The following is a 20,422-nucleotide window of genomic DNA, read 5'->3' on the forward strand; positions in this document are numbered from 1 at the left end:
TTTAATATATGCGTTGAAGGACATGTCCTGGTCAAAACTGACTCCAAGGTGCCTCACAGCGTTACTGTGGGTTTTACAGTACATGGCCCCATCCACCGGCCGCTCAGTGTGAAAAACAGCCCCAAATTCTTTATTTCAGAGAAAAAAAACACATTACATGAAAATTATAAACTGATTTGCATGTCAGTGATTGAACGATTTATTTGATCCCCTCCAGAATGGCTGTGTGTCCATGTGGCTCACATACTGCAGTCCATCAGTTACATCAGGGACAACATTATACAGCTGCACACAGCTGGAAGGGCCAACAAGACCATCTGCACGAAGCTTGGTGAGAAGGTGACAACTGTTGGTGCGATTATTCAGAAATGACTGTCAGTCTCTCTAAGTGTGGCACATGCAAGATTATTTAAACATAGAATTCATATTATTGCATTCATTTTGATTTCATGTTTTTCCTTATTAAGAGATTTATTGTCATAATGTGTTTAATTTATTATTGACCTACGTACGACTATATTTACCCTCCTGTTGTGTTCACCCTCACCTGCCTTACTTTAGTGTTCTGGTCACAATTAAACAGTTAGTTTTAACAGCTCTTAAATGATCACAAGAAACATTCTTCACCACCAAATTCAGCTCAGTGGGTCATTCAGTAGGCCTCCAGGGGGCCAGAGGCCAAAGGGCGGGACTCCCGTTCATTCACGTTTGACCGGGAACACCACAGATGTAACAAAGTTGACTAAAACACTCAAAATTCAATGAAAGACACGCTCATCACTTTTATATGTTCAAGCACATAGTGTGGAGGATGTCACAAGGCCTCGGATGTAAAACTCAATATTTATGAGGTTTTTTTATTTGTAAATCGCTGAGATTTTACTTTTACTTTTACAAATCTAGACAGGTGTGCAGCTTAACTGAACCCGCCAGCCTCTCTTAGTCGTCAAGACTCCAGTTCGACCACATTCTCTGTTAGTTAATAAACAAATAAAAACCGGTCTGTGCTATCTCTAGTTTCATTAAGTCACTTTTATATACACACACTGGAATGTATGTAAGTATCAGCATGATCTCAGGTCTCTCACATTCCAGTGAATCGAGACATCTGAAAAAGTCTCTACTTATTCGTGGTTTTAATTAAAGATCAAACGATTCATATCTTTAGGAGCAAGATGTAAAACAGAGCATCTTTAGTCCACAAGGTGTCATCACTCACAAAAAAAAACGAACAGCAACAGGATCAGTGTTCTGTGGTGAAAGTCAGTCTTACTGCAGGAGATGAGATCAAAGTAAAGAGCGATGTGAAGGTGTAAAATCTGCCTCTTGTTTCCCCGAGCAGTCTGATAACTAGTCTCAGCAGCAACCGCACTCTTGGATTAGATTTTAAAGACACTTTGAACATTTTCAAGGAAAGAATTTGTGGCCTTGTTAATGACTGCTGTGAGTTGGAATATTTTCAAATACTGAGGGAGAACAGTTTTTTTTTTTTTTTTGGAGGAAGGGTGTTTGCATGTATTCCCTGTGTCTGCGTGGGTTTTCAGTCCAAGACAAGCAATTAGTGGGGTTAGCTTAATTGGTAATTCTGAATTATCCATAGGTGTTCATGTGGGTTTGGATAGTTATTTGTCTTTCTGTGTTAGCGTATCCAAGGTGCTCCCCGCCCTACAGCAGCTGGGACAGGGTTCAGCCCCTCCACAGACACCACAGTGAGTGTTCCCACCACCCAGCTTGTAATTTTTATTTAAACCCACTTTTATACCCGGCAGCTTGGACTGCTTCCCTAGTATCGTTTCAACGCATGATGTATCATCATTAGCAAAGCCAAAACATCATGTGGGGTTAACTCATCGCACCACAGTTTCAGGATCTACCACATCAAAGCACCTGTCAAACCGCACCGTGGGCTCAGTGTTACCCAACACCAACCGGAAAGAGAGAGAAAAACAACTGAACAGTAAAAAAGAAGAAGAAGAAGAAGAAGAAGAAATAAAGAAAATCCGAGGAGCAGCTTTATTTTATTTAAAGGTTCTTCATTCTGGTGGGAGTCCAGTCAATGCAGCATCCCGCAGGATGGATAGGTAGTGTTTATACAGACATCCCAAACCTGTATGATGATATAAAAAATTTTAAATGTAGGCTGTAAGAAGTAATTAAACTGGGGATAAATACAAGCCTTTTTTAAAATACAAATTAGCTGGAGTCATGCGGTGATGATGACGCATCCTAAAGTTGTGTATTGATTTTTTTACGGGGGCGTCATAGCTTAAATAGCGAGGAGAGGAAGCCGAAGCCAATCCTCCTGACAGAGATGAATCCTGCTGCAGCGCACACACCCCAGCTGTTTGCAATGGTAGGTGACGTCGTCAGCGTCTGAGGGATTCCCTCCTCACGCTAATCATTGTAGAACAAGCTCGCGTGGACGCATTTATTCGTTTAGTAAAGATTTTTGTTTGAGTTTGGTAAAAATGTGAGGTAGACGTTTTTAGCATGGAGACCTACAGTTTTCATTTATTTTGACTACTTCTAAGAGTAGCCAATAAGAGAGAGATTCATCTGTTCCACGTGTCTGTCGGACGCTTCTGTTTTCCTTGAAGTTATTTTCTTATTTCCTTCTTGGATTTTGCCGGACTTTGATGTTTCCTTGCACTCACCGTTGGTACTTTTCTCGTTTCTTTCCAGATGACGTTATCGGTGCTCCCGGTGGTGCTGCTCTCACTGCACGTCGTTCGAGTCGACAGCGTGGCCATGACCTTTGAAAGCAGAGACCCCATCACCGGGTCGCCGGTGAGCTGTGACCGCTGTCCCCCTGGGACATACCTGCGATCTCAGTGCTCGTCCGAGAGGAAGAGCGACTGCGCAAATTGTCCGCACGGCTCCTTCACTGAGGTGTGGAACCACATCGGGAGGTGCCTGCGCTGCGGAGTCTGCAGTCACAATCAGGTGGTGAAGACCCCGTGCACAGCGGACAGTGACTGCCAGTGCCAGTGCAAACCGGGGTACTACTACAAGACGCAGTACGACATGTGCCTCCCACACAGCGCGTGTCCACCCGGACAAGGAGTGCGGGCCAAAGGTAGAGTGCGCAGAGCTGCTGCATGAGCTCAGAGCTTTTCATCATAGGGAAATGTGTTTTCTGCAGCACGTATTTTGAGGTGTCATAGCAGTGCTGTTAGGTTTCCTCCTATGACGCATCGAAATTGCTGCCGCTCTGCTGTGTAAAAGGGCAACAACAACTCAAAATAGCCTGCTTCCTGAATTATGTGCCTATTTATATATTACAACAATGACGCTGTTTCTTTGGCACAGATGACATCATCAGAACACTAAGCAAATACAAACTGACAGTCTTTATGACACTGTCATTCTTCCCACACTGCAAACATTCTGTGCAATTTAAATTTTGCCTGCAACAGTTGTCTTGGCCATCTTACAGCTTTTGGTTTTTCTACTGAAAAGCCAACACAGCAACAAAGAGCAGGATTGCTTTAGGAAGCTGTAGGTGTTGCTTTTTTGTCAGCATTGGACTGAAGCAAGTGCACAGTCTCAGTTTGAGTTTCAAGACTGTAGTTTGCTGACACACAGGGGAAAAGACTGCAACTACATGTATTCATTCAGGGTACAGCGACACAGAGTCTTAGCAGGACCACTGTTACACCTACTGCATTTTTAGCACATTGAGCCGAGGGCGATTTCACTTAGTTCAAAAGGGTTTGGTTTTATTCCTTTCGATTAGTATGTTAATTGTTAACCTATCCCAAATAATATTCCATTTGTTACACGACTGATCTCAGGTGTCTTCATCAAAGTACTCATTACCTTTTCCAGGTACACCTGATGAGGACACCGTGTGCCAGACTTGCTCTGACGGCACCTTCTCAGAGGTTTCCTCTGCTCATCACAACTGCACAGAGCACAAGAGCTGCAGTGGTGCAGGACTGCAGTTGGCACTGAGGGGCTCCTCCTGGCACAATAATGTATGTGCAAACTGCGCAGATCTCAAAGGTGAGATGAGCAGTTTAAAAAGGCAAAAGGATGCATACGAATTTATTAAATCTGAAAAGAAACAGAAAGGAAGAAAATCTGAAAATGACGATGATTTTACGGGTGTTTATGTCAGCTCTTAGCGAGTGATCACAGACTTGGCTTTTGGTTATCAGAGGGAGTAAAACAACTGTGTTCAAACAGCTTCTTTCTTCCACCTGGAACAGTTCCAGTAAATACAATAAACAGTTTCATTTTCATATCTCAAGGTGTGGAAATCACCTATAACCATAACTTTGCATTAGTCTAAGAATATCTGATGGCTTATTATCAGTTTCTATAATAATAAGAATGGCTCTTCCACGCAAAATGTTTTATCTGAATGCCTTGTTACCATCTTGCTGTCAGAGCATTGCTCCATTTCTTTATCAGCTACTGATTGTCTGTACTTTTTGCAGATGGTGCCGACTACCTCAGAGAAATCCTCCCAGCTTTTTTTGTGCACCATAACATAAATATCAAGCGGCTGCGTCGAATTGTGCACAAGCTCCCATCTCAGGATGGGAAGAGACAGGGAAGAAACACAGAGCTGAACTCCTCAGAGCTTCACCAACGGCTCAACGCCTGGATAGCATCCGCGACAGCAGAGGAGATTCGGAAGCTTCCATCAGTACTGACGAACGCTGGAGCAAGCGGCGCTGGTGAGAGGTTAGACCAAAAGCTGAAAAGAGTTGACAGTCAGCTGAAAACTGAGTGTAGAGGGAATGAGGTGGAGATGGTTAATGTGCCAAAGTAGGTTGAGATTAAGAGAAAAAAAATAAATAAATATATATATATATATATCATGCACAGGCACCAAAGAATTTTCCTTGTGTATTGTTTGTATTAAAATCTTTTTGTATTAGAAAGTTGCTTCGTTAGTTTAAATGCACTGAAGACAGGCTTTGGCACTTTTTTGTTACCATAAACATTGGTTTCATTTGAACATTAAGATTGTTTTGTCATTCTTTTTTTTGGGCCAATTTAAAAAAAAAAAAAAAAAAAAAAGTAACCTCACTTTAGTTACAAAATGTTACATTTTTTTAAATCCTTTGTCAATGATGTGCTGCTAATAGTACATTGATGACTTATCTGCTACTTCTAGGATCTACTTGTGTCAGTTATCACTTTATAGGTTCCCAGCAAAGTGACAATGTTTCACCTGTGTTTCTAAACTAACAAGCACTGAATTTAAAAACACCCATTTTTATTTCTGGAAGTGAAAACAGAAATATGCTCCAGACTTAATAAAGAAATGCTGGTATTAACCTTTACAGGAGAAAAAATTGACCTACCTCTTTCTTTGTTGCAACGGTTCTGCTCATTTCAAGGCTTTTAAAGCTTTAACAATGTGTAACAGCTCGATGTGTGAACTTTGTAATTTATTTTGCTATTTATAAGCCCGAGACAAGTAGAAAGAGAAGATGGTGTAGCCTGTTAGCCATCTTTATTTTTATATGTAAACAATGAGTTCAGTTTATTTTGAGCTCTTTTGGCTATGCTAGTCTACCTGAAGCTTTGTGTAATGCAAAATAAAATTAATATATCAAACATAAAAAGTGGCAATTTATTTGTTTAGTTAGTTTTCAAGGTCTCTCTAGTACCGAGAGTCATTTTTGTTGCAAGCCTGGCTTCAGAGACTGTAAGAAGAAAAACTGACCCCCACCCCTTCAAAGTTTACAGATCCATCTACAGTGCCAGTTATGCCAAAAAAAAGTGAAAGTGTCACTTAACCAGTGTGTGAATGTGAGAGTGAATGAATAGTGGTATTGTAAAGCGCTTTGGGTGCCTTGAAAAGCGCTATATAAATCCAATCCATTATTATTATTATTAAAAATGTAACCGAGTTGGGTGCCGGTTTAGCTCAGGCGACCACATGTCATACAACTCACAGCGGTCGGCCCGGGGTTGAGTCTGCCCCACGGCCCTTTGTCACGTCTCTCTCTGCCCCCACTTTCCTGTCCGCTCCACACTTTGTTTATCTAAAGTTGGGAGAAGGCTGGAGAACTGGAGCCCTCACTCGTCTCAGTTTAGGTTAGAATTCATGATTCAAACAAAAGGAAGAGGACGGGAAAAGTTCAATTCTTCCAGAAAATTCTGAAGCAGACTGTCCGTCCATCAGTTTGTGGCCTGAAGCTCAAACACAGTTGTGTTATGTGACAGGACAGTGAGGCAAAACACACCAGCAAGCCTGCCTGTGAAAGCTTTCAAAAGCAAAAGAGGTTTTAGATGTTAATCCGATCGGGCTACTTTGGAATAACCTTGAATGGGATATTCAGTCTGCAAAAAAGAGTTTGCCAAAATCCCCCCAAATAGAATAAAGACTCCCTGACAGTTATTACAGACACTTGATTGCAACTCTTGCTGCCCAGTGTCCCATATGGAAAAGATATATATAAATCTTATAAAGTTTGTATCTGTCTTGTGTGAAACTTGTATGAAAAGCATATAAGTGTGAAAACAGATATAAGATCCGTTGAAAAATTATATAATGAAACTTGTATGTTTCTGATACTTACTAAAACAATGTATGAAAGTAATGAGAAAGTGGCCACTTTCATGAGTAATCACATAAGTTTTTACTATTTCTTTTCCGTATGGGGTGGCACAACCAGTTATTAGGGTTTAGGGGGAAATTACATTTTCACAGAGGGCCGCGGAGCGTTGCTGCACACTACCTCATTACAATTAAGAGACTGGAAAAGCCCTCCAAGTCTCCAAACCACAGCAAAGACGGGGATGTCATCAGATGGTCTGAGCTTCATTACAGAGTATTGCAACCCACAGGAGGATACACATGCATTATTGGTCAGCCAGTGTCACATGTTTGTCAGCCAGTAACATTCTCTTGTGACCTTTAAATGTACTTCCCATTTCTGCTTCCAGCTTCCTTTTTTCTGACAGGTTTACAGCAGTTAAACACTAAAAACTGCCACCCAGGGGCCCAGCACAAAAAGTGTGCCACAGCATGTCCATCATAAGAGTCCACTCATGCTCACTGGAGGTTTTTTAGTCATGGATCACAACAGAAGCTTGAATTCCACTGAGGAGATTTCTCCACTAATCCAAACACACACACTGTGGTTAAATAACATGCATGCTTACGTTTGGTCAGCCACAGTGACTGCGTGTACTGCTGTTCAGATTATTTTGGGTCACTGCAGAATGGGTTCTCCGTTAGCAAGTGATATGGTAAAGCATGAAAGCCGGTGAGCTCCATAGCCTGTGTCTGTGCATGTCTGTGTTTGCTGAGATAAAAGCTCCAGTGGCTAAAAGGTTCAGATTATGACAGAGCCCTGTGTGAAGGAGCAAAGGAGTGCAAGTAGTGCCAAAGGAGGTGGTTGGTGTAGAGCAGGGGTGTCGAACTCCAGGCCTCGAGGGCCGGTGTCCTGCAGGCTTCTGGAGAACTTCAAGACATGTTGAAGAGGTAATTTAGTCATTTAAATCAGCTGTGTTGGATCAAGGACACGTCTAAAACCTGCAGGACACCGGCCCTCGAGGCCTGGAGTTCGACACCTGTGGTGTAGAGAGATCAATCTCTGACTGGAGAACTGCAACTATAAAACTGGTTGAACCAGCATGCTTTATTCTCCCAGTAACTCTGAAGTGTGATTTGTAGTTATTTCTTTTCTCCTTACTGTTGTTAGCTTATATTGCACCGCGAGCTGGAGCCAAAACTCCTCGGTTGAATTCCCCCGTCAAAGAAACATAATGAAGGAAGTCCTTTTGGGTGAATAATAATTGTGCCAGTAAAAAAATTCAAATATGTTCCTGGCAGGAAGACCAATATTGTAATTTATCTTCACATAATTGTCCATGTGTTTCGAGACTTTTATCTGAGATTAAATTTATTATCTACAATACTACTGGAGAGGCTTTAATAGCACTCTTGTTTGTCTTTGATGTCCTCAGTTACTTTGTGTCGTGACCTTGCAAATACCAGGAAAGCACGTTTGCAATTCTGTTGCAGGTGCATCACGTTCACTAACCTTGACTCTGTGTTGCATGACCAAAACAGCAGAATGCGGTGCTCAACCCTATGAGTAATCGGGACAAGAAGATTCCCATAAATGTTTTTTTTCCTCGTCCCATTGAAAGGTTATTGGTTACAGTAATGAGCCTCGAGGGAAATTCTTCTGGCCCACAATGCCACAGTAAGATGGAACGGACACTTGACTGACAGACACAAAGTGAGTGTTGAATCGGTGTTGGCGTAACTTTGGAGAAGGAGATATATAAAGCCAAGAATGTTTTTACCTTCGCCAAGGAGGGTCCATTTTTGCGCACATTCTGTCTGTAAGCATGTAGCTCGAAAAGTTTCGAGGGGATGCTGATAAAATCTTTGTAGGGGTGCAGAGTGGGGTCATGGTAACAATCCATTCGAGTGTGGCTGACAGGCCCCAAAGTCTTCAGGGTCAACTTAATGACTTATCCACTGAAAAAAATGAGAAAAAGCATGGTGGGTATTGTCAGCGTATAGAAAGCACCTCTCCTTCAAGGCCAATAGAAGAGCTATTGTTTGCATTGATGTAAGCATATTAGGAATGATATATAGGGATTTTAAATATAACGTTACTTTAGGATTCTGACGTCTTCTTCCAGGTCAAATGATGTGGAACAATGCTCTGAGTAAAGTTGGTGCTCTCAGAGGCCTCCTGGTTTCCTACATGTCACGACACGTTTCCAAAGCAAACATGTACTTCCGACTTTTAAAGATCAAAGTGTACAGCTCATGTGAGCTTCTAGGAAACATTTACTACTGTGTTATTCCTTCTTATCACTTCCTGGAGACCTTTCACTGTGTAATGACATAATAAATGTCATTTTTATTCCACTGAAGAGTAAAAACTGACACTTGAGTTCCTCATATGCTCAAGTCATTAAAAAACAAAACAGACGCGCACACGTCTGATAAAATCTCACATCAATTGTGAAACAACAAGCAACAAAATGGGAACATCTTTCACTGAATCCAGACACAATGCTCAGCTCTTCTTTTGTCTTTGCTTTATCTTGTTTTTAATATATTTTTCTTTTACCAAAACAAATACAGTCCAGCTTAAGTTTGGCATAGTTGTTGAAATAAAAACTTTTAAATACTTTTTTTTAAAAGACTTAAAAACTCCTTTGTCCCACACGCCATCAGACTGTTTAACTCCTCTCTGGAGGGGAGAGGGAGGGGAGACAGGAGGACAAAGGAGGGGGAACAACTGAGCTGTAGTGCCTCTTCACCTCACTGTGCAATACTTTTGTTAATAGTCAACGGTGCAATAGACTCCATACTCGAAAGGTGCAATTTCACTTGTATTTTTATTTTTATTTTTTATTCCTATTTATCCCCTTTGTATATTTTATTTATATATGTCTCTGTATTTATATATGTGTATATATATATATAATATTCTGTAACTTCTGTCGGTGCTGTGCTTTTTTGGAAACCGAATTTCCCAGAGGAACCCACCCGAGGGATTAATAAAGTTTAATCTTATCTTATCTTAATCTCTAGAATCTCACCTTTTACCACTGTGGCCACATCTGTTTCGCTTTGTGTTTCCTTTGGTAACAACACTAGAGAAACAAATTAGTGGACATGCTTTCAGTGAAATTAACCACTTTAAAAGGTATTTGATGGTGCAAGATGGCTAATAAAAGTAAACTTGGAACTAGCTGACAGAAATTTCCACATCCTTATTCCATTTCTAATTTTCAGTCAGCGCACACAGCATACAAATACAAGGTTTTCATTTTTTATATGAAGAAAATGGTTCCACCCACTCCACCCATTTTCTTATTCATGCATCCAGTTCAGGGCCTATCCCAGCCACCTAACCGCTGTGTCACTAATTCCTGTAGTGCTGAATAACAAACACGGTATGAAGAAAGAACGTTCTGGACAGTCACGATATACAATGCAAATAAAGAAAGTGTGGACAACTCTTAAAAACGCCTGTTTTCGTAGACACTGTGTGGTAATTGGAAAAGTTTTGCATTTCACAAGGTCTGTTAAAAACAAACAGACAGGACTGCTTCTTTCATGGGAAAGGGTCTGCCTGCTTGTATAAGGAAATCCACGGGGGAAACCAGGGACAGCTTCACTGCTGTAATGTGTTGCTTCCTGATGAGAACTGTCTCTACACTGTCACAACAAGGAAGCTCAGTCATTGGCTGGTTTCATAGTGACAAAGCACTTTCTGCTGTTTTAATAATCAGTTTATCTTATGCTTCCAGTCAGGAACTTCAGGCTGAAGCCTTACAATAATCAACGGACCCGAACAAACTGAATCACCCGAATTCCATCAGTTCATCCCTCCTTTAATAATAAGCTGTGAACACAAAATCTAACCATGAAACCAGCAAAACACCTAATGAATATCACTAACCACGACTTTACTGTAAAGCCTGAGGAAACACTGACGTATGGTTGCAAATTTATGCCAGGATCTTTGAATTTATTCATGGATTTTATTTGGTCTTTATTTACATATTGATTAAAAAAAAAACCCTGAATTGAGTAACTTGTCATTTAGACAAGAGCTGAAGCTGTCGATGGGGCACAAGAAATCACAAGAATTTCTCCTGGATGTCAGCTGACTATTTTTTAAACACTGTTGTTAGTTGTGTGCTTTCTGACGTTGTCTTGTAGCCTCAGCTGACTCTTAGTTAGTTGACTCTTCTTGGCCCCTGACCTGAAATTCTCCTGTAAAGCCTGCTGTGTCCAGGCCCTGGGAGCAAAGCCAGAGAATGGGCTCACACAACTCGAGGCACGCAGCAGTATGACTTCCTTTATGGCGTTCTCCCCGTTAAAACTTTAGTTCCTGTGAATGCTGCTGTTATCAGCGTTCACGGCGACCAGTCTTTCTTCAGAAAAACAGCCTCACGTCCTTAACTGGAACGATGGACTCGGGCCAGCTTGTAGAAACATTTTAGCTACAGAAGCTTACTGAGTGTTTCCACTCTCGACTGTGTGCGATTTATCATCACATGAGAGCAAGGCTCCAAAAGCTGTTATTAACGGGTCATTAGTGTCGTCTGATTATTTTTGTCTGAAACTGCAAAAGTGGCTCTGTCTTATTATTTTATTTATTTAGCAAAAATGCAGAGCAACACCTCTATTTGGATTTTTTCTACACATCGAGAGCGTCTCTGCCTTGGTTTCTAACTGCTGCTCAGTTCAGTGCTGAAGAGGCAGCGTGCTGTCGCTCTGTAGCAGATGATGCTACGATGCTAAGCATTCAGCAGCATGGCTGAGATAAACTCTCCAGTCTGTTGTGTTTGTTCTTAAGAATATGCCCATAAGCCTGATTAACTATGTGGTGTATATGTACAGATGTATAAATCAACGTTTAGCACTGGATAACAGTAACCATTAAGAGTAGTTTTTTACTTCCAAATTGTAAATTACATTTCTGATGTTGCCTTGTGAACAAAGTGCTGCTGCAGGTTATTCTTGTAAATCTACACATCAGCTGCCTTTTGGTATGAAGGAAAATGTTACCGTTACTGGAATTGTTTTAAATGAGCTGCTTTACCAGCTATTCTTGACATTAGCTTAAGAGCTCCACCTATGTGGGGAAACCGGATGAACATTCCAACCTTAGTTTGAAGTGTGGGTGGAGATCTTTTACTGAACCTCTCTTAGCTGGGTGAGAGGTTACATGATACGTCTCCAACCATCCTTTAAAAAGGCGTTGGTTATGGTACATCATCAGGTGACAGCCTTCTTCAGGCTGCATAAAAGCAGCACTGTGTCCATGATAAAAATACACATGCTTTTTTTATTTTGCAGAAAACTAAAAACAGAAGCGTTTACAGTAAAAGGTGCAGAATCAAAAGTTTTAATAAAACTCCAACAGGGGAATTCAAAGCTACAGTCAGTGATTTAAACATGTCTCATTACCAAGCAGCATGTTTGGTTATCTCCAACAACATGGGCGATGGTGCCGCAGCAGCCTCGGTTTGGTTCTGACCCATGGTCCCTTGCTGCAGGTCTTCCATGCTTTCCTGTCTCATCTTCACTTAAAACTGTCTAATAACACAAGATACACTCTTAATGTGTCAAAATTAAACTCCAGGCCTCAAAGGCCGGTGTCCTGCAGGTTTTAGATGTGTCCTTGATGCAACACAGCTGATTTAAATGTCTAAATTAGCTCCTCAACATGTCTTGAAGTTCTCCAGAGGCCTGGTAACGAACTAATCATTTGATTCAGGCGTGTTGCCCCAGGGTGAGATCTAAAACCTGCAGGACACTGGCCCTCGAGACTGGAGTTCGACACCCCTGATCTAAGTATTTCAAATATTTATTTAATCCAGCAGCTCAACCACTAAGCTGAAGAAGAAATCCTCTCATCCTGACTAGTTTACGCTTGCTCACACTTGCTCTCCATATTAAACCCAATGCATGTTGGGTCTGGCTGTTTCCTTCATCTTCCTACTCAGGCATACCTCTGTCCACTCATTAAATATCCACAAGCTGAAAATGTTGAGTGATTACTTCTTGTAAATACAGTAGCAGCTTCTGAAACAATACCTGGCATGTCTATAATTATAGCTCTTTATAGTCCAAAGTAATACTTTTGTTTTGAGACACATAACATGGAAATATACCAAGAGGTGGAATATACCCTGGATGTTTATCACAAGATATTCTGAAACACAACAAAACAGCAACAGGCCACATGAATAGTTAGTTTCCTTATTTTTCCTCCAAATGAATATGCAGTTATTTCCCAGAGGACTTGGGAATCCCAGATTTTTATACCTAGATTCAGACTGAGAGTGGAAAGAAAAAAACCCAAAATGGTGATGTTACATCTGTATATTGTTAGAAAAATGGGAAATAGGAGAAACAATTTACTGGAACGTGCAAACACACGTGGACATCTAATACATAAAACAGAAACAGAGCTTCAACAGTTCTAACAAGTTGGAACATCAATATTTGGTACGACCAGCTTTATTCTTCAACTGAACTGTCATTTCTTTACGTAGTCCTCGCCAACACTGCTGAAGCTGTCATAAAGCCCTTCATTCGATGCCTTTCCTTCCATGTTCTGTCAGCTCTGGGAAAGTGATAGTGATAGTGTCCAGGTATGTTTCTACTGAACTGAAAGTGGATCCGGGATGATCGCTCTGCTGTAAAATGAAACCACTGACAATCAAATGGCATCAGTTTTGACAAGATTTCTAACCCCGTTGGCTGAAATGCAAACCCCCACCACTGTGGTTTACAGATGGCTGTAGGCTCTTACTCCAGTTACCTCCACCTCCATTTCAAATTTGAATTATCTTTCATTTGTCCAGTTTCCTCACAGTTTTTGAAGATAGCTTGCAGATCGTGTTTTCAGCTCATCGCTCTTTGGAAATCACCTAAATAATGCAATGATATTATTTTCTGCCTGTCAGAAAATAATATCATTGCTAGTAACAAAGTTGCAATTGAGGTACTTTATTGTCTGTAGAGGTGAAACTGGTTAGGTACTGTTTATGCTTAAATGACTGATGGGTCAGTGTTAAGTGATTTTATTAAATCACTTAACACTAAGCAAAAGTAAAGCGCTATACAAATACAGACCATTTAATAAAACACAGACACAAAGAAAGTCCCTGAAATGTTCAAGGACTGGACTGAAAATGAGTGAAAGGCAAAAGAAAGACTTTCAAAGACCTGCCTGGAAAACCAATTTAAAACATTAAAACAAAGGCCTTAGAAGCAAAGTATGACTTTTACACTAATGCACGAGAGGTGAGCAAAACGATCTAGAAATTGTTCAAGAAAAAAAAACAAACGAACTTCTACCTGATTTGAATTTGGTCCATTTTGTATTCAAGATCACCTTCACGATGATATTTTGTACTGGCGCCATTACCCTCCAGTTGTCCTCTAGTATGTCATTTTTTTCTAATCAGGTGAACAAAGTTGCAGTAAGGCAAGGTTGGTGGTAGGTAGTTGTCCCGGTGGTAAGTGAAAAATGTGTTTGTGTGGCCAAAAACCTCCCCCGTTTTCAAAGTGCCCCATGCTGACATGCAGGTATGCGCCACAGTTCACGCAGTTTTTTCAATATCCTCTCTCAGACGCCACGGGACAAATTGAACTGATGACAGATTCACCTTGCAGAATGAATTTGCTGTATAAAAGAGTCCAATTTCAAAAAGTAACCAGGAGAGAATGTTTTGGATTTGGTTTATCCCTCAGCAGATGTTTGCTCTCTGAGTGAAATCACAAAACGGCAGAGCACGCACTGCAAGTGCTCGGAACGGAAGTTTTTTTTTTTTTTTTTTTTTGGCCTGTCCCGTTTGGCTCTTTTGCCATCAGAATTATTGTCTAAAGGCAAAGAAAGATGCCCAACGGATTTACTTTACCAAACTGACCATCCCAGCCTTGCCGTAATGGTCCATTTGATTCACCTTTTATTGTTTATTTTATTTTCACTTACTGAATACGGGACAGACTTGACTGGGGGAAAGAAGGGGAGAAAGAAAGAGGGAAAGAGAAACAGCTGAGAAGAGGGACGGAGGAGAAGGGCAAAAAACAAAAACCAACAGAACGGGCAGAGAAAAAAAATGCATATATCAATCACCTGGATCACCTGCTGAGAAAGAAAAAAGAAAACAAGCAGAAGAGAACAAGAGTAATAGAATAAACAACATCACAATGATATATGGGAATATGACAGTAAATACTAAATGTTAAACATTATTGTGCAGCACATAAGATCAACAGAACACAGTGTGCTTTGAGGTAGGAGCCAAAAAGGGTGTAGTTTGTGGGTGTGATCACCCGTGTGTACACCAGTGAGCATGGACGCGCTTGTTTTTTGTTTTTTTAAAAGGTTCCTTCATGTAATAATCTGCTAGAGGGTGTGGGGGGGCCACAGCCCCGTCCTCCAGGGAGTGAAGCAGGTGTGGAGGAGATCAAAACTCCAGACATCCAGAGGCCCCCAGAACACAAGAGACCAAGGAAGACCAACAGAGGGGCAGCCGCGCCACTGTCCCAGAAAGAGCTGAGGAGAGTCCCAGATGAGGGCTCACTCAGCAGCCGCGGAGCAGAAGCCAGGGGGAGTTGCAGTGACGCGCCCGTGAGCTCCGCCGGCAGCCAGCTGCGCCTGAGTGACCGAGCCCCAGGCCGAGAGGCCGAGGACACCCCACCTCCGAAGTGGCCCGAGCGAGCCCCAGGCTCCAAGGAGTGAGCCGGTGTGTACCTGGACGCCCATCCCCGGACACAAAGAACCACCAACGCACCGATGTCTGAGGGGGTCCGCCACTGGCAGGGGAAGTGGTGGTGGAACGGAAGTTTTAGAGAGTGAAGTAAAAGCCGCAATTCACATGGGCACACCTGAGAGGACCGTCCTGGTATGAAATTGAAATCAGATATGACTTCTCATTTTCATAGGCCCAGTGCCAGAGCTTTTTAATCAGACCTTGTATGTACGAGCAGGGTTTTGTAGTAACTCTATAAAGAAGCAACTGGAATGCTTACACTGATTCCATTGTAATAGCAGTCAGTGATTCCCAGACAGCCATGAATAAGTCAGTTATAGCTGAGCATGAATGACGCAGCCTATGCACTTAGCTAATCCCACAGTCTGAGTCTATGATTCTGTTCTGTCAGTGATGAGAGTGGAATGTAATCTAATAGTGTTTCTGACGCACACATTTAGCTTGACTGCACCTTGTGCAGCTCCATTGGAGGTCATCAGGTCAGCTGCTGGGCTGTTTTTAGACCTTGTTGCGAGATCAGGTCTTAGCTTTTCTGAGAGCTAATAATTTGACCCTCCTCATTAATCACTAAGTAAAGTACTTTAGCAGCCAGTCTCAAACTGAAGTAGAAGACGCTTAGGCCTTCACTCAAACCTGCTACTAGATTAATATGTGTATTGTAAGCATGCATGCAATTAACCTGCTATGTTCTCATCTCCCCTCAGCATGTATCATCTGGACACTCTCACCAGTGAAGCTTAAAACCTTCTAGAATGGAACATCAACTCTTAACCAAGCACATTCATGCATTGTGTATAAAATGAACTCAACCTATAAAAATAGAAAGGTCAATGTGATGACAGACATATTCAATGCAATTTTATAAACCCTGTAGGAAATATTACTGATAAATGATACTGTGAAACATGTTATTAATACATTCTTCATAAGGCAAATTATATGGTAGCAATAAAATCTCTGAATCCCAACAACCTCAATATCAAAATCAAGTTAAGATAATGATGGAAATGATGTCATTCAATATAATAATAATAGCCAACTGGCACAACTAAGGATTTCTCATTATTAGCTCAGTCTGTGAAGGGCAGAGACAGGGTTCGTGCTCCTGTCCTGACCACAGCCTCAACTTTTCAACTTTTCAACAATATGGAAAAAAAAAATCCTCTCGAGATAAAAGCAGGAAGTATATTTTAATACTGATAGTGTTTGGTTGAAGAGCTGCTGCTGTGCCAGCATTATCTCCATGATTAGATATCCAAATGGGTTTCTGTTGCACAGTCAAAATGAATGTGAAATTTCCACATAAGCAAAGTCAGTTTCAATTTACTCAGATAGAACATAATTAAAGTTTAACAGCTTTTATAATAAGTGGCTTATCACTGTGTACTCTTACTGAGAAAATATACAAATCTGTGAATTTATAGCCTAAGCTTGTTTACAGCTTATTTAAATCTTTCCAGCAGAACAACCTCTCATTTGCCTCTCTGCACATATCTTTTTGTTTCCATTTCACTAAGATATGTGAGAACATTACCAGAGCAGCAGGTCTGGCAAGCAGTCCAAACAAGTATGACTCAAAAGTAAAAGTCAACGCTGACCTAAATGACAGAGCCAGATAGACTAGACCAGACACCAAATGTAAAAATAAAATTGAGTGATTCACTGTGTGACACTCACATGCAGACCAAAGGTGGCCCAGTTTCAGTATGAAGCCTTTCATTAAATGCAACCTGGTAGAACGAGGTAACAATACAGGATGTATCAGTCATTCATTTTTCCATTCTCCATTTATCGTCAGCTGTCATGGGGTGAAAGACAACCACAGATGCACACATTCACAGTCACCTTTGAACCAGTTAACCCAATGCCATATTCATTTACGTCTTATGACTCCAGGAGGGAGACACACTGGGATCTTTTCTCATGGGCCCAGGGCTCATGTGTTTTTCTGGAGTTGTTTACATTTTCTGAGTGTATATTGGGCTGGCAGTCCTAGCAGGTGGACTGGATCACTGCGAGATTACCAGCATACCATATGTTAGAGTGTTTGCCGCAGTTTTGTCGCATGTTACTAACGACCACCTCTGTTGGAATTCTTTCATTTCCTTTTTCTTTCCCCCCCTTCTGTTCCATACTTTAGCGACCAGAACTGTTGTCTGAAGGCCAGGAAAGATGCCCAACGGATTTCTTTTTTCAAATGGAGAAAATATGGCAATGCCATATTGTTCCACTTGATTGATCTATATTATTATTGTTTATTTATTTTAAGTTGTTACAAATTGGACAGACAATAAGACAGAAAGGGAGAAAGAGTAACAGTAAATACTAAATATTGAATGTTATTGAGCAGCATGCAAGACCCTCCCTGGGACCAGCTCCCCCACTGGCCCCAGTAGGCACCTCCGCTCCCCAGAATCCACCAAGGCCAGGGGGCTCAGGCCCATCCGGACCAGGGCCTACAGCAGCAGCACAGAGCCCCCAGCCCTGAAGAACCCTGGGAAACCCACCTAACTCTGCCACAGAAGAAACTATACCCACCCCATCATCCAGTCAGCTACCAGACTACATAAGACAAGACACCCAGGTTGAGTTTATTGTCCACCTGTCCTGTACCTCTCCCTCAGCTGCAGGGTGGACTCCTGGAGAGCAGAGACCTCCTGCAAGGATGTGACAACCGCCCGGCCAGTTGAAGAGGCCTCCATTACCACCGGTGCACCAGAGGCCCCCTGCGCCAGGGCTGGGCACTCGTGCACGCACCCACCCACAACCCCGGTGACACACCAACCAGGACCCAAGCCCCCAGGGCCCACCCACAACCTCAGCCAGAACCCCAGCCCGAGGGCAGAGTGCCCCCAGAACCCGAAGCCTGCCCCAGACCACCCAGGAGCAGCTAGGTTACCATGCCAGTGACCCACGCCCGCCAGCACAAACCCTCCCCCAGCCCTGCTGCACGCCTACACCAGGAAAATGCTACCCAAGAGCCACCAGAGGCCCAACCAGGATATGACCACAAGCCCCGGGCAGTGCCCTCCAGGGAAAACGTCTCTAGCGAATCTCCAGATGCCCAAGCCCGCACTACCCCCACAACTGTTGGAATTTTTAACTTATTAACTTATTTGTCACTTAAGGTTATCAAACTTGGTGAGCAAGCTGGATGGATACTCTCAGACACAGATGCCAAGTAACAAGTATAAAATCTCACTCATTAAAGCTGAAGCACAGTAAGTCCTGCTATGTGTCAGACAGAGATATTAAAAGTGCTCCACTGCAAACAAATTGGAGACATTCAGATTAGCAGGGAAGAAGCTTACCGAACAGCTAGTGGCCACATTCACCAATTCGAGCAAGGGGAGCTTTGTGAGCTGGCTCGCTAGGATAGCGTGGTGGTCCTGCGCTTGAATCCGCCTGTTAACTAGGCTCCCACTGTGTGGGCTCTCTACAGCTCTGGTTACCTTATACAGTGCACAACATGTACACTGGGTTGTTTGCTGATGGTTATCGGTCTCTGTGTGTGTCCCAGAACCTCCAGCTGGGATAGGCTCTAGCATTCCATAAATATGAATATCAGGAAAAAATGAATGCATGGTGGAGGAATGGATGAACTGCACTTTTACTGTTGTACTTAACATAGAGGACAGTATATTGGAACATATCAGGGTAGCTGTAGCAAAGGAGGTAGAGCAGGTCATCTACTGATTGGACGGTTGGGAATTCGACCCCCGGCTACTTGCCAAAATATCGTTAGTTGAAATACTGAACCCCACGTTGCTCTCTGACGCAAATGGTGGAAAGACTCATAGAGAGCCCATGAATTAAACACTCAGACCTTCAGTTAGTTTGCAATCCAATTTGAAGCACAGATTTTATTGCTGGTGTGGAATGTAAATTTGTATCTTCCGTTGCGTAATCAGTAAGCACATCTATGCCTTTCGTGTGAAGGCAACTCAGGATGACTCAATTTATTCAGGTGCTGTCTGATGACACTCCATTGACTACAGAAGATAATTGCATTCATTCAAAATAATGAGCAGCTTTGCTCCTGATAGAGGGTTGAATCAGACTAGCAAACACTCAAATACAAATATTTGGTTAAAGTCTGTGAATTCTTTAGAAATACCAGAATTTTTGACGTGATTACTAATATAGTTGTGGTCAAACGTTTACATAAACTAGAATGACTGTCATGGTATTATGGAGGGAATACTGATGTTTTTGAACGGATCTTTTTCCAGTTAACTAAAGCTCAGTTGAAAGGTTAATTGTTAAGCTTCCCATAACATTCATGCCCATGACGAGTGTGTGCATAATTCTAACCACAAGTGTGATTTCATCATCTAAGCCAAAATGTTCACCTGTTGCACGACTCATTGTGACCATCAGGAAAATCTTTAAAGTTAAACCACATTTTTTTCTCTGAAATTGAATAATAAGGATACATTTTCCCATGTGTATGAGCTCATCTTCAATCCTTTCTCTGGAATGTCTAATGACTTTTTGGATGATCATGGGAAAGCTGAGTTTAGTTTATCAGGTTTATTTGTCACTTCCTTTTACAGTGTTTTACAATTAATTTCCAGGCAAGAAGAAACTCCTCTGTCATGACTTACTATGACATATACAAAGAAGTTATGATTTATCCTGAGCATAGGGGCAGGGGATAGCCCAGTATAGCCCAGTACGTAGAGTGGTGGCCCCATGATCGGAAGGTTGGAGGTCCGAATCCACTAAACGGCTACCCTGAGGTGCCCCTGAGCAAGGTACCTTCCCTACACAGTGCTCCCCGGGCCCCCAGTGACTGCCCACTGCTTGACTGAGTGAATGGGTTAAATGCAGAGAGGGATTTCCCCACAGGGATCAATAAAGTCTAACATTAGATTAGATTAGAATAATATAATTCAGCCTGACCTCCAAGTTGACCTTGAAGTCATCCAACTGACATCCTTGTCAGATGCTGAAGGCAGGATCCATGATGGGTGAAGCAAGTGTTTTATGCATTATCAATGATTCTGCCTTATTTGGGACCCTTTTCAAGTCACCTTGAGAGTTGAAGACCACCCAACTAAAAAAAAAATACCAACATGGCAACATAACGGGACTACGCAAAGCAGTGGATGACAGCATGGTAGCTATACTGGTCTTTTATACTGGGCCACCACTACAGAAGTTCAAGAAACAGTTCTCT

At 42.0% G+C, this 20,422-nt stretch overlaps 1 protein-coding gene across 3 annotated transcripts; it reads left to right on the plus strand.

Annotated features, from left to right (window-relative positions):
- The first annotated feature begins 224 nt into the window (after positions 1–224).
- On the plus strand, positions 225–5,569 carry tnfrsf11b (tumor necrosis factor receptor superfamily, member 11b). 3 transcript variants are annotated; one of them, XM_085396362.1, is made up of 5 exons: positions 290–331; positions 1,644–1,709; positions 2,683–3,076; positions 3,829–4,005; positions 4,443–5,569. In XM_085396362.1, the coding sequence occupies exons 3-5, from the start codon at positions 2,683–2,685 to the stop codon at positions 4,778–4,780; spliced, it is 909 nt and encodes a 302-aa protein (XP_085252488.1). In that variant the 5' UTR covers positions 290–331; positions 1,644–1,709; the 3' UTR covers positions 4,781–5,569. The 3 variants fall into 3 exon arrangements, with proteins under 3 accessions (XP_085252487.1, XP_085252488.1, XP_085252489.1); XM_085396361.1 differs by lacking the exon at positions 1,644–1,709 and having other exon boundaries at positions 225–331; XM_085396363.1 differs by lacking the exons at positions 290–331; positions 1,644–1,709 and adding an exon at positions 2,241–2,353.
- Positions 5,570–20,422: the final 14,853 nt, after the last annotated feature.

The sequence above is a fragment of the Rhamphochromis longiceps genome, linkage group LG22, assembly GCF_057381845.1.
Source record: "Rhamphochromis longiceps isolate RC_006_pf linkage group LG22, R_longiceps_female_GT1.1, whole genome shotgun sequence".
Taxonomy (NCBI): Eukaryota; Metazoa; Chordata; class Actinopteri; order Cichliformes; family Cichlidae; genus Rhamphochromis; species Rhamphochromis longiceps.

Coding starts and splice junctions, on each gene's coding strand:
- tnfrsf11b (XM_085396361.1), top strand. CDS start 233: ATGTGGCTCACATACTGCAGTCCATCAGTTACATCAGGGACAACATTA. Junction 332..2,682: donor GACCATCTGCACGAAGCTTG/GTGAGAAGGTGA, acceptor GTTTCTTTCCAG/ATGACGTTATCGGTGCTCCC. Junction 3,077..3,828: donor ACAAGGAGTGCGGGCCAAAG/GTAGAGTGCGCA, acceptor TACCTTTTCCAG/GTACACCTGATGAGGACACC.